This window comes from Pongo pygmaeus, chromosome 19, assembly GCF_028885625.2.
Source record: "Pongo pygmaeus isolate AG05252 chromosome 19, NHGRI_mPonPyg2-v2.0_pri, whole genome shotgun sequence".
Classification (NCBI taxonomy): Eukaryota; Metazoa; Chordata; class Mammalia; order Primates; family Hominidae; genus Pongo; species Pongo pygmaeus.
In genome coordinates this window covers 19123579-19137944 of record NC_072392.2, presented here as the reverse complement: position 1 = coordinate 19137944, position 14366 = coordinate 19123579, and the positions used below count along the sequence as shown (strand labels likewise).

The window sequence follows — 14366 nt, the reverse complement described above, 5'->3', positions numbered from 1 at the left end:
TCTCAGTAATTACAGATGGCTCCTCGTGGCCCCATGGCGCCATCATTCCTGCCTCTGCGCCTGTGTGTCAGCTGCGCCCCTGCCCGGAGAGTCCTCTCCACCCCAGGCCTCCCCCTGTATCTATGGGGTCCTTACCTTCAGGGCTTTTTTAAACAGCTTTATTAAGATAAAATTCACATGTCATACGTTTAACCTATTTAAATGATACAATTCTATGATTTTTAGGATATTCCCACAGATGTGCAACCATCATCACAGTCACTTTTAGAACATTACATCATCCCCAAAAGAAACCCTGCACCCCTTGGCTGTCACCACCCCCTTCTGCTCCCCAGCCCCAGGCAGCCAGTCCTCTGCTCTCCATCACTCTGGAATTGCTTTGATGAACGCTGGATGGGGTGTCGCCTGCATCCCAGCCTGCTCCTCCACCCAGAGGCCCTACGGCTCGCTCTCTGCTCTGTGTCTGCACCGCCTGCCCACCTGGATCAGTCCCCTCTGTGGTGATCCGTATCAGGAAGTCACAGCCCAGCAAGGTGGCTGCTGCAGGCTCCCTGGTGTACAGCACCCAGGGCCATGCACACGGGGTTCCTGGTCAGAGGTTTGCTGAGGATGCCTGGGTTGAGACCAGGGCTCGGGTTCTGAGGAAACAGATGCTGATCCCTCGGCTCCCCACAGTTCCTCCTGGAGAAAGGTCAGGTAAATGTAGCTGATTATGTGATGATACCCCAAGCCCTGCCTCCAGAGGCCAGGGTGGTGGCACACAGTCAAGATGGAGATAGAAGAATGGCTTGGCGGGCTAGCCTCTGGCCTCACAGGTGGGCACTTGTGGCCGGTGAGAGGCCGAGCTGGGAGTCACAGAGTCCAGATACACACAGGGAGTTGTCCAGCTCCGGCTTTCCTATGCAAGGCCTCTGGGTGGGGTCTGCTTAGGATGTGCACTCCTGGGAGGGGTGTGGAGAGGCCTAGCATGTGTGCCCACCTAGAGGTTTTCTGGGCACAGCTGGAGTTCGTAGAGAGCACAGACCTCTCCTCGCCTTTGCTTCTGCCTTCCCAGGTGGGATCTCCACCACATACCCCTTGGCCCTCCTGGACTATGTCTGCAGCCAACACCCACTCCCCTGTTGCATCAAAGCAAGCCTCTCCTAGCCTTGCAGCTTTCCCCCGGCCCCAGGCACACAGCTCCACTTGCACCATTCATGGGGAAAGCCAGTGCTCCTGGGGACCTTGAGGACCCTGCAGGCGGAAGCCAAGTAAAGAGGGGTTCTTGGTTCAGCCTGGAGGCTGTGTGGCCTCTGGCATGTGGCCTGCCCTCTCTGAGTCACAGTCTGCAGCTACCAAATGAGGTAGTGTGGTGGGGCCTCCTAGTTTGGAGAGCACTGAATAAAAAGCACATCAGGAGGACCCATGAGGGGTCCTGTGTGTGTAAGCAGCAGTCAGAGAACTTGGGTTTTAATTTGTGTTACCACCCTCTGAAAGAGACTGGATAAATGGGCCTGGTTGTACCTTTTCCAGTGCATTCTTGCCAGCTGGGTGTGGCTGAGAAAGGAGATTGAGCCGGAGTGTCTGTCTAGATTCCCCGTGTTGAGCTCCTTCCGTGGTCTGGGGAGTAGGGACTCTGTGGCTGGTAAAATAGAGCAATGCCTCACATTTGTTGAGACCTCACAGCCCAGACACTGTGCTCAGTGTTCTTTGTGCAGCTTTTTAAATTGAGATATAATTCACCTATCTTAAGATTCTCTTAAAGTATACAGTTTGGTGAGTTTTAGCATATTTACAATGTTGTGCAACCATCTCCACTGTCTAATTCTAGAATATTTTAGTCACCCACGAAAGAAACCCCATACCTGTTAGCTGTCTCTCCTTATTTCCTTTCCTCCAGTCCCTGGCGACCACTAATCTGCTTTCTGTGCTGTGGATTTGCCTATTCTAGACCGTTTGCGTGAGTGGAATTCTGTAATATGTGGGTTTTTGTGCCTGGCTTCTTTGACTTAACATCATGTTTTCGGGGTTCCTCAGTGTTGTGGTATATGTTAGTGCTTCATTCCTTTTTCTGGCTGAATAATGTTCCCTTGTGTGGACCCATCACACTTTGTTCATCCATTCATCTGTCCATGGATATTTGGGCTGTTACCACCTTTTGGCAGGTGTGAATAATACTGCTATGAACATTCATGTGCAAGTTTTTATTTGAGCCCATGTTTTCGGTTTTCTTGGGTGTGTATACGTAGGGGTGAAATTGCTGGGCCCTAGGGTAACTCTGCCTTTAACTTTCTGAGGAACTGCCAGACTTTTCCAAGGTGGCAGCACCGTTTTGCATCCCTTTGCTGGGTTTTACTGATTGCATTATCTCATCAGTCCTCACATCAGAGTCGTGAGGTTTAGGTAGAATTGTCATCACTCTCACTTTTCAGATGGGAGAGTTTGAACTCAAAGGGTTTCTGCACGCAGTCACACAGCCAGTCAGTTGATGATTCTTTGGCCAGAGCTGGCTTTGATCACGAAAGCAGTCTCTTCTCCAGGCCCTGTTTTGTATCTTCAGGATGAGGCTTTTTGACTGTGTTGTTGATGTCCTATTTCCTGGCACCTGGCACATACTGACACTCACATATTTGTTGAATAACATGTCATTTTTTCCTGATCTTGGTGGCTTGATCAGTAACTTGCGGGAGACAGCATGTCTTAGGGGATCCTGTACTCTCCAGATTCTCACACTCCTGCCAGGGCCTGTATGCTCTCCACCCCGGATGCTGCAGAATCCCCACCAGCCTCTGACTCTCAAGCAGCTGCAGACGCACCGCAGTGGGAATAGGTGTCATGACCTCTGCAGAGCAGAGGCAACGTCTGTTTCCAGCGAGTGCTTGCTGTTAACTTGACCTGTTCTCTCTTCTGGGTTGAAGGCTGCTGGTGACCTGCCCTCTTTTTTCTCCTCTAGGCAAAACCCATTTATGGTGGTTGGCTGCTCCTGGCTCCAGATGGGACCGACTTTGACAACCCAGTGCACCGGTCTCGGGTAAGGGCATCAGAGCTAACTCTCAGGGTGGGAGGAACCAGAGAAGGGACCCATCTAAGGGTGAACTGGCGGAGTGGAAGAGGGAGATGGAGAGTTGAACAGTGGATCCTGGGATAGCAGGACCAGCAGGGCTCCCCCATTTGGTGCACTTGTACGTTGCACAGAAAAGGTCTCAATTATACATAGTTATGTGTAGTGTTCCCTTCAGAATGAGGAGCTCTCATGTGGGTGTTGCCTGTTTTGTGGGTCAGCTTGACTCTAGGAACAGTCAAATGGAAGAGGCAAAAGAGCAGTTAAAGATTTGCATTATACCGAGCAGCTCCCAATTCCTTGCATGCCAAGGCCTGCCCCTGTAGCACCTCCCTTCCTCCTGAGCCAGGGGTTCAGCACACTAGCACTAGTGAAGGGTTGGGGGCCCAGAGGCCTTGGCTTACCTCTTACTAAAATGTGCATTGCCCAGGGCAGGGCCCTGCTAGAGCTGGGACCATCATTGGCCTGACCTGTGGTTTGTTTCTCTGCCAGGAAGCCCATCTGGATTTGACTCCAGTTACAAAACTCTCCTTCCTCACAAACTTTCTTACAGTGCTGCTGCTTGCACCCTATAAATGGCTTCCACTCAGCCCCCTCCATCCCCGGGAGCTCTGTTTCCTCTTCTTCTTAGTTTCTGCTGCTCACTCTTTCCCCACCCTGAATATTACACTTTGGAGTAGGGGCCTTGGGCTGTGTATTCTGGTCCCACCGGCCTTGCATTGTGTCTCTGTTCTTTGGGATTCCTTCTGGAATGGGTTTTGATTTCAGAGGCAGCACATAAGGCCCTTGGAAATGTTCCTGGGAAACATGTTCAGGTGGCCTCCTCTACACACCCAGCATAGACCAGCCCTCTACAAGGCCTCTTTGCAAGGCCCTTTGAGTCCTTATTCATGCCACCCAGATGGGAGGACTCAGGAATCACTGGTCCAGCTGGACTGCAGTTTCCAGGGAGTAGTTCCCTTTCGTATTTTATATCAAGGTTGTGCAAAATTGCCATTTCCAGCCTCTGACAGGAGTCATTATTATAAACGATAACCCTGGCCCAAAGCAGAGAGATGTGCTTTTATAGTCAGTTCCTGTGGTCTCACTGCCAGTTAAACTCTTGAGTTTGCTTTTTTTTTTTTTTTTTTTTTTTTGAGACAGAGTCTTTCTCTGTCACCCAGGCTGGAGTGCAGTGGCGTGATCTCGATTCAATGCAGTCTCAACCTCCCAGGTTCATGTGATCCTCTTACCTTAGCCTCCTGAGTAGCTGGGGCTATAGGCGTGCATCACCATGCCTAGCTAATTTTTGTATTTTTGTGTTTTTTGTAGAGACAGGGTTTCACCATGCTGCCCAGGCTGGATTGGGCTTGTTGAAATGTTGAAAATAGGTCATGGACCCTTGTGATGATTTGGGGCTGGGAGCTGTGCCTGTCATTCACGACCTGGGCCAGCAGACTTGCATTATGGACAAGGCCCTTCTCCCCACACAAAGGAAGACATACACCGCATAGTCCATTTCATTTCAGCTCCTGATGGCATCTGACCACTGTGGGCACTTCCCAGTGGTCTGGCTTTTGGATGGAGAGTAGAGCGGGGGATGCTCTGTGCCAGTTGGTCACTCCTTGGATATTGGAGTTATTTCCACTGGTCTTGCTGCTCCTCTGTTTTGATTTTCATTAGCTCATTTCACCTCAGTGAATTCTGGAGCCTGGCTGTTTTTGTGCCTCCTCTTTGCCAGTGGATCATCAGAACAACCCCTTTTGTAGCAGTTTCCCAGGTTTTTTCAGAAGTGGTGAATCCGTGCCTTGGCATTCCTGGATTATTCCATGTCATGTCGGATCATTCATCAAATAAATATTGACACATGTCATGTGATGCATTCTGTGCTGAGCACCATCAGGAATACAAAAAGGTAACCACACATTGTTTCTGCTCCTGAGGAGCTTCCAAGTGTTAAAAAAAAAAAAAAAAAGACTTCTTATTAAGCCTCAATCACTCATGTGATTTGGGCCTGTCTCCCAGCCCAGTCCTGGCTGATGAATCAACATTCTTATGCTTCGGGTCCCTCTTTTCCTGCCACCTGCCCCAGAAGTGGAATCTGTGGAGTCACCTTCCTTAGATATGGACTTGTCAGACATGGGAACTCCAGAAGCCAAGCTCTGGGGCCAGGACCCAGATCCTCCTAACCACCCACCTTGTGTTCCATTGCAGAAATGGCAGCGACGGTTCTTCATCCTTTACGAGCACGGCCTCTTGCGCTACGCCCTGGATGAGATGGTAAGTGTTATCCTTGCCCACTCCCTGTCCCCAGCCTTCACCAAGTCTCTCCATTACAGTGCCCTTGCGTTGTGGTGTGAGAGCACAGCAGCCATGTGCTCCTGCTTGTGTCTGTTTGGGAGTGTGGAATGTTTTGAAGAACTTGTGGCACCTGCTGGAGACAGCTTTAAAAACCCAGACCTTTGGTTTGAAGCATCATCTTCTGTGGTCTTGAGTGAGAGGAAGAAGTGAGGGAGGAAGTCATTTCTGTTCAAGGCTAATAGTGTGGACTTCGCCGGAGCACTCCTGGTTAGTGGAAAGCAAGGGCAAAGTCCTGGATCACGTGTGCAGGCTGTGGACCTGTGGGCGTGGGGCGGGGGCTGGCCCTGGGGCTGGCACATGTGCTCACGCACCTAGTCCTGGGGTTGCCTGTCAGTTCTGCGACTGTAATTGGTTTTGCTTGTCTCATTTGAGCTTGGCTTAGTTTTCTGAGCTGACTTCAGAGGCCTCCTGGTCACAAGGTCAGCGTTCTTCTGGTCGCTAAACCAGGCAGACAGGCTCCTTCCTGCTCCCCACCTCCCTGGTTTTCCAGCTGCTTCCTGGGCTGGATGAATGTTTGCTGCTGTTGCCCCAGAGGCCAAACCTGAAAATCAACTAGGTGGAATTTCTGGCTCTTCTTTTTCCACCCATTTTATCTCCTGACTTTTTCTCTAAAGGAGATTAGTCTCTCCTAATTAATCTAAATTTGGACTGCATTCCAGACTTTGTAAAGGGTTGAAGATGCGAGATTTGATCGCCTTTTCCAGTTCCACTTGATAGGTGAATGTTTATGTGCACATATGTGCAGCATTTTAAAATTTGGGCTGTCCTGGAAAGCCTAGTCTCACTATGTAAAATAGGCAGCCCCTGCCTATCCTACCCAGAGTTTGTTTCTTTGCCGTAGGGGCGAGACAGACTCTGGAAGTATGAGTGGAGATAACTGTCCCTAGAGGGACCTTCCAGACTGCGGCAGGGGGGTGGCGGGGGTGCCTGGGAATTTTGGGTGGTCATTACAGCTCACATGTGCAAAGGTCAGAAGTGGGCGTGTTTGTACTCGAGTCCTAACCTTTGTGATGTGATACTTTTTCTACTTTTGTTTGTGGGGTGAATTAAGAGGATGGTACCATAATCCTGTATCAACTGTCACCTCACTGGTTCCTTCTAAAAAAGAATTGTCTTCCTTTTCATTCTTTCCGGTGAGCACGTTTGTACATCATGATTAGAGCATAGGGGGTTTTTGCTGTGGGAATGTCTGTGCTCCAGGGTAATGTATTGGAGGTGAGCACCGATTGTGGACTTGGCTGGAAGTAGGAGCAGGGAGACAAAGCATTTGGACACTCCGTTCCTTTGAGGCAAGAAAGCAGACCTGGAGGATTAGACTTCACACTTTGTGTTCTCCTGGCTTAGCCCTTACACAGGGAGTAGCCCTGGGGTCAGAGCTGGGCTCCTGCAGCTGTGAGGTTTACCTTGCCTCCCTGTGGCTGACTGACTGGCTAAGTCCTGCAATTGACTTAACAGTATCAGAGGAGCCTCAAGAGGTCACTGGATTACATTCAGGCTGGGCTGGGTCATGAACCATCCCAAAAAAACAAAGTTCCCTGCACTGTTTCCTTGGGGACTGATAATTTTGGTCAGGTAATCTTTCTTTAGGTCTAACTAAAGTCCAGCAAAATCCATTATTCCCTCTGGCTCAGTTGCACAAGCACAAAGAGGGTAGCTCCTGGGGACGCCTTGGTGCTGGCACAAGTGCAGAGCACATGCTGCCTCCCAGGCATGGCTTCTGGATAATTGAGGCCGCCTAGCCAGGAGCACCGACGCTTCACAGTGCACTGTGGTCTCCCAGCAACCTGGATATGAGTTGCGTATTATTTCATGGAGTGCTCAGGCAGAGGTGGGACTGTGCCAGGGATGTGGGGAAAGAAAGAAGTCCCAGGGAAAACTTAGACTGAGAGAGGGCATGGGGGCAGGCCCAGAGCTCGGAGTTTTGGGCCATGGGCTGCTTTTTGGCAGATGACCTGGGAGCTGGAGAGACTGACCCAGTGAGCCCATCAATAAATACTGCTTTGCTCAGCCGAAGCTGTGGAGGGGTTTCCCTGTTGTATCAGGAAGGTCACAGGGGAAGGTTGCAAAGAGGCACTTGGGGTAGAAGCCAGGAGGAGGCAGAGGCTGGAGGGATTTCTCTAGCACCCAGTGCTCTGTATCAGAGTTTGCTCCTCAGAGCCACTCCCCAGGGTGAGCAGACAGCCCGTAGCCCAGGAGCTCCAGCTTAACGGTCAACCGCCCTGAGCTGAGAGTCCCACCCCAAACAGGCTGGCAGGATCCTGAGACCTGGAGCAGGAAAACTCCATTTCAGGCAGGCTTATGTGTGGGTGAACTCCAGCCAAGCTGGAAGCTTCCTTTGTGAGTGCCTGGAAATAGACCAGTGGTCCTCAGCGTCGTGCCTCCCAGGGCCACTGGCCATGTCTGGAGTCATCCTTGATTGTCATACCTGGGGCAGGAATGCTGCTGGCATCTAGTGGGTGGAGGCCAGGGATGCTACTGAACCTCCTCCACAGAACAGCCCCCAGAACAAGGAAGGCTCCAGCCCAAAATGTCAACAGTGCCAAGGCCAAGAAACTGAGCAGTTTCAACAGGGGTTTATTTAAATTCTTGTTTATTTTTAAAAATGAAAATGTAAATGTGATTTGCTATTAGCTCTGCTCTTAAACAGCACAGGACTCACCTGTCAGATTTCCTGGGAGTGAGGGGGGTGATGGTGCAGTGCCAGTTGTGGAATGGGGTGGGCCTGTTTCTGATCTAGAGAGGTCTATGGGGTGCCCCTGCACACCAGGCAATCACAGGGCCTGCAGAACTGCTTGTGTGTGTGTGTACCAGGGAGCACATAGGTGGCACTCCCTGTGTGGTGCCCTCAGACCGTGATGTTGCAAAGCAATCCCTACCTGGGCATTTGTCTCCAAAAGCAGCAGCTCTAAGCAGCCCGTGGCTACCTCTGACCCTCCCAGGCTCATATAATAAACTGTAGCATTTTATGGCTGGTCTGTGCCCTCCACACTCAATCAGCATCTATTTTGAATTGTTACTTTTATATGATGTTACCATTTGATTTCATTTGTTTGAGTGTTATCTTGCCAACTAGACTGACTTCTTGTTGTTGTTGGGCCCGTGATAATTCTTGGTGTGTCTCCCCATTGTCCAGCATGGGGTTTGGGCAGCACAAATCTAGCCAGGTGTTCTGTAAATATTTGTGGAGTTGAACTACCAACTTTGTAAATGCCTTGCTGCATAATTTCTGCTCCCAGCTTGAAAACCTTAAGACAGGGCGGGTAGGAAAAGAGAGAAGATAAGGTAAGGGGTGTTCCTCAGAGGGAGATTAGGGATGTAGTGACGTTTAGGGATTATTCAGCAAAAGGGAGAAAACCTCCCAAGAGCTCCAGAGAACTGGGATGGGGAAAATTCGGTTACCTCAGCCCCACTGGGTTGGGACCTGGAGAGGAAGGTGGACATCAGGAGGTCACAGCATGCAGGAGCGGGAGGAAGGCAGCAGCAGTCCCTGGATCTGGGGACAGTGGCTTCAGGAAGCCCTTTCTGCTCGGGGACTTCTGCTGGGGCTGGGGCTGCTGGACTTCATCCAGTTCCGGAGGCTGACCATTGCCTCTCCAGGCAGCCCTGAGATGGGACTAACTTTAGGGAATCTCTTTTCCTTTTTTGGGAAATTTCTTTCTCGATACACCCACGTACCCTGTAACTGGTGGGTGTGGAAGAGAGGCAAATTTCCCGAAAAAGGAAAAGAAATGTCTCAAATGCAGGCTGAGGTGAGGTGGGGTCCGGGCAGCCTCACAGACAAGTAAGAGCCTGAGAGATTTGGCTGGGCCCCTGGTTTTTCAGGAGTGGACAAAGCAACAATCTAGAAACCCAGATTGCTGCCTCTGTCCTCTGCCTTTGTTTCTCCGCCTGTAAAGTGCTGCCCATGATTTTACCTAATTCTGTCACTGAGTTTTTGGGGACTGATGTCGAGCTGAGGTGTGGATGTCACCAGACATCACTAGAAGGCTCTCGGGAGGAGCTCCAGGTCTAGAAGGAGAGTGGGAGTGCCAGGAGCTTGGGGTGGAGCAGGCCAGGCCATGAGGCTTTGGGATTCTCAAGGGCCTGCTCTCCAAGGCAAAAAGCTGATCAAATGCTTTGTTCGATTTTTTTTTTTTTTTTTTTGAGACGGAGTTTCGCTCTTGTTGCCCAGGCTGGAGTGCAATGGCGCAATCTCGGCTCACAGCAACCTCCGACTCCCAGGTTCAAGCCATTATCCTGCCTCAGCCTCCGGAGTAGCTGGGATTATAGGCATGCGCCACAACGCCCAGCTAATTTTGTATTTTTAGTGGAGATGGAGTTTCTCCATGCTGGACAGGCTGGTCTCGAACTCCGGACCTCAGGTGATCCGCCCGTCTCGGCCTCCCAAAGTGCTGGGATTACAGGCATGAGCCACCATGCCCGGCCTGTTTGAATGTTTTTAACTGTGGTAAGTACACAGGAAATTCACCATCTTAATCATTTTTAAGTGTGCAGTTCAGTGGCATTAAGTACATTCACATTGTTGCACAAGCACCACCACCGTCTCTCTCCAGGACCCTTTTCAACTTGCCAACTGAACTGTGCACCCATTGAACTATAACTCCCTTCCCCAGCCCCTGGAAACCCCTATGCTACTCTCTGTCTCTATGAATTTGACTCCTCCAGCACCTCACATAAATGGGATCATGCAGTGTTTGTCCTTTGTGACTGGCGTATTTCACTCAGCATAAGGTCCTGAAAGATCATCCTGGTTGGTGTCAGAATTTCCTTCCTCCTGATTATGGTAGGTCTGATGATCTTGGACTATGTCTGCTGACCCCGAGCCTCTCACACATGGAAGCCATGGAGAGACTGAGGCCACCTTCTGTGGCAGGCATGGTGCTGAGGGCCAGCCTCCATGGTGTGGAGCTCTGCTCCTTCCTAGCCTGGAGAGTCCTTGAGGGTCACGAGAGATGAGAGCTGCCTGACTGTGTAGGGGCCATACTAAGGACTCATAGCTCAGCTCACGTCCTCAGACATAGTAGAGAAAACACTTTTAGCTCTTGGATATGTGCCTTTTTCAGGGTCAATGTGGGAGTTTGTTAGTCCCATAAGATGTGAAGTTCCAGCCTGAGAAATTAATTTGGGGTGCCTGTGTACTTGTGTATAAAGTAAACAGGCTTGGTCCAAAGGATCTTCAGAGCACTCCAAGTGCAGACAGGTTAGGATTCTGGCTTATTTTGAGTTTGCTTCCTATAGGAGAGTGTCCAGGAGGTTGCCTTGTTCTTGGGACCTCTGCTCACCTCACTCTTGACAAATTTCTGCGACTTTTGGTGATGTTAAAGCCATGAGCAGCCCAACGTTGCCGGGGCCTGTGAGAGCCTAGGAGGAGGGGCATTACCGCTGAGCCCTGCTGTCTTTAGGATCTATCATTTGAGGTTTCTCTCCCTTTTCTGCAGCTGATCGCCCAGTTACCGTTGCTCCCTAAGCCATTTTTTTGCAGATGTTGCCCTGCATCAGAATCTGCAGGGCGAGGCTGGGAAACCAGTTTAAATGACCACTTTATGTGTTTTTTTGGTTGTTGTTGTTGTTGTTTTTGTTTGTTTGTTTGTTTTTGAGATGGAGTCTCACTCTGTCGCCAGGCTGGAGTGCAATGGTGTGATCTTGGCTCACTGCAACCTCCGTCTCCTGGGTTCAAGTGATTCTCCTGCCTCAGCCTCCCAAGTAGCTGGAACTACAGGCCTGCGCCACCACACCCAGCTAATTTTTTGTATTTTTAGTAGAGACAGGGTTTCATCGTGTTAGCCAGGATGGTCTCGATCTCCTGACCTCGTGATCCGCCAGCCTCGGCCTTCCAGAGTCCATGTGATTTCTAATCACTCCATTTGAGAACTGCTGCTTCAAGCTCTGACTTTGTTTCCTCTATCTTGGAGCTTTCCCAGGCAGGTGAGAGGAATCGTCTGCTCCTCCTTGGTGCTGAGGCACCTCCCGGGCATCTGATTCTTTGCGAACCATAGTGGCTGCTGTGTCCGTAACAGAGCAGTTAAGAGGACACTAGGCCATAGAAGGCCTCTTCTGTGGTGAAGCTCATACCTTTCAGGACCCACATGAACACATGCAGACTAAATCCCTAGCGGAACCATGATGTGTAGGCTCTTAAAGGTGGTGGGTGGTTGGGGAGGCAGAGAAGTCTTCTGGGGGGAGAGAGGTGGCACTTGGCTGCCTTTCCGCTCATCACAGAGATTCTGGAGGAGCCATGTGCCCGGCTGGGGCTCCTTGCTGGCACTTTCTGCCCATTCTCTATCGTACTTCTCATAATGGTAGATACCATGTCCATTTCAGTTGAAAAGACTGAGGCCCAGAGAGATTGTGAGGTGGCTCAACTAATGAGTGACAGACCTTGTTGTGTAGGCAAGGCAGACTCCTGCTGAGAGAGGGATGTCTCTCCTTCACCAGGAGATCTTATCCTTCACATTCAGAGAGGCCGCTCCACCAGCACCTGCTGCCTTGTGTGGGTGGGAAATAGGGCTTGCTGGAGGCCAGGCAGGGCTCTCAGCGTCCTTCCTGACCCTCTGGCTTGTCTGTTGCTGCAGACTGACCCAACTATAGTAGCTGACCTGTGTCTTTATTAATACCATTGAACCAAGCTAGCTGCAGGCCTGCAACCCTGTAGGGTCCACCTGCCTTTTTTGCTACATGGGCATATGAATATATATTCAGAGAGATTTATAGAAATCAGAACAATAAGAACATAGAGCCTGTAACTGAGAGGCAGAGAAGCTTCCTCAGGCCTGGAGACCCTTCATGTTTAAAGGACAGGAAGGGGCAAGACAGGGAGCCAGGGAACATGTTTTATGGGTCAGTCTTATACTTTCAGGTTTGGCTTTAAATCTGTCATGTTTCAGCCTTGCCCTGGCCTTTTTATGAGGTCCTGGTCGCAAGGGGAAGGAGGCAGGTCCTGTTGTGTGGTGCGTGGAGCCCAAGTACCTTAGGGAGGGCTTGTTGGGGTGGGGTCAGTAACTGTGGGGTCACCCAGGCCCTCTCTCCCTGCGTAGGCACCTCCTGGGCTGTTTGGACCACAGGAAGCCCTGCGTTCTTCCCTCCTCTGCTCAGCTGCTCATTTCTATTTCTGTGCTGTGTGTTTTCAGAATCAGATCATTTTAAAAAACAACTTTGGACTCTGGTGTGTTTTCATCTTTACATGAGCCCCACGAGCAAGGTATGAGGGGCTGTTAATGGGGGAGGCAGCCCCCCCAGGCCCTCCCCATGCATCGCATTCCCCCAGGGTCCCGAGGTGCTTTCAGACTTTTGGTTGAGAGACTTTTCGGTCTTTAAGTGGAATTCTGCACGGAGTCTTAATACAAGTTTTAAAATGTATACAGTCAGATGCTGCTTTATTTGAAGTTTTGGAATATTTCTGACCCCTCCCTCATCAACAACCCCTGCCCCTGGCAGCTGCAGAAAAGTATACACACTGACGGCTGGGCGTGGTGGCTCACGCCTGTAATCCCAGCACTTTGGGAGGCTGAGGCGAGCAGATCATGAGGTCAGGAGATTGAGACCATCTAGCTAACACGGTGAAACCCCATCTCTACTAAAAATAAAAAAAATTAGCCAGGCGTGGTGGCGGGTGCCTGTAGTCCCAGCTACTTGGGAGGCTGAGGCAGGAGAATGGCATGATCCCGGGAGGCGGAGCTTGCAGTGAGCTGAGATCACGCCACTGCACTCCAGCCTGGGCAACAGAGTGAGACTCTGTCTCAAAAAAAAAAGGAATACACACTGACCAGACCGGACCAACCTCCTTCTCTGCGGAATTATCCAGGTGCCCAGAGGCCCAGATCACAGACCTGTTCAGGAAAGGCACCTCTTCTTATGCAATCATTTGATTATTTTTCCAAATGAATAAATTTATTTTTTAAAGATTTCCCAAAGTAGTCAATGTCTTCAAGCTCTTTGCCAGTGGTGACTGGTGAATGAGCAGTGCCCATGTTTATAGGTGAACTCTCAGGCACACGGAGGCTTGTGTTCACAAGGAGAAGCGGCTGAGCCTGGAGCACAGTCCATTGGCTTTCAGGGCTGGCATGGCCACGAGATTCCAGAAATTGAGGACAAGCCAAGGGTGTTGAGAAGGTTCTTCCAGGGTGTTGATGTTTTTTTACCCCTGCCCTCCACCCCACTTGACTTTTCTGGACACGGAGCCTTAGATGAGTCTCCATCCCGTCTTGATGTGGTCATGACAATTGAGATGTTGCCTATTTGTAACAATGAATTCCTTAATGAAGGAAGGTAGATTCTTGGCTGGAAGATGAGGTCTGAACCAGTGCGGTGGAGTCTGTGTGATGCTCTTTCAGCAGCAGGGAGTTGGTGGGATAATAAGTGGGGCAGGGAGGGCCCTGCTCGACTGAGCTTCCTGTAGGCCACTTCACCTTAGAGCATCTGTGGCCAGATTTAAGTTATTTTGAAACACTAAAGGTGAGTGAGCCAGGTCTGGGTGCAGGTGAACCCAGGTGGGATGGAAATGCTTCCTAAGTGCTGTGAAAGTGGAGGGTAGGGGTCATAAGGGAAGCTCAGAGCTGTTTGCTGACAAGTGACACCCACTTTTTTTCCCTGAAATGTAATTTACTGTGACTTATGAAAGTTCACCCATTAGAGTGGAGCACGTAGAGGTCAGAGCATTCTCTGTACCTCTGTGGGACCTTCGAGATGGATGTTCTCTGGAAACTGGAGGCTGAGCTTTAAGCCCCCTCCCTTCCTTTTGTCATAGTTGGGAGGTTGGGGGAGGAGAGCTAATGACAGGTCCGGGAAGGGCTTGGGACCCAGTCTTGTAAGACTCTTGGACCCGGAACTGTTAGGCAGGGGCAGGTTCTGCCTTCGGGAGCTTTCTTGTTGTTTGCACCTCTGCCCAAAGGCCCAAGTGACATTTCCCACACTGAAAGAATCAGGGAATGGAAGCCAGCAATGGTTAATCGTGGAGCTATGTGGACCAAAAACAGCCAACTCCTGAGGG

The 14366-nt window shown here is 50.5% G+C and overlaps 1 protein-coding gene across 6 annotated transcripts in view; it reads left to right on the top strand.

Moving 5' to 3' along the window:
• MPRIP (myosin phosphatase Rho interacting protein) overlaps nucleotides 1–14366 on the top strand; it is a 143001-nt gene that overhangs the window by 30533 nt on the left and 98102 nt on the right. For all 6 annotated transcript variants that reach the window (XM_054459239.2, XM_054459236.2, XM_054459242.2 and 3 more), the window contains exons 2-3: nucleotides 2933–3010; nucleotides 5234–5299. In XM_054459239.2, coding sequence (XP_054315214.2) covers nucleotides 2933–3010; nucleotides 5234–5299 — 144 coding nt within the window. The remainder of the gene's footprint in view (nucleotides 1–2932; nucleotides 3011–5233; nucleotides 5300–14366) is intronic.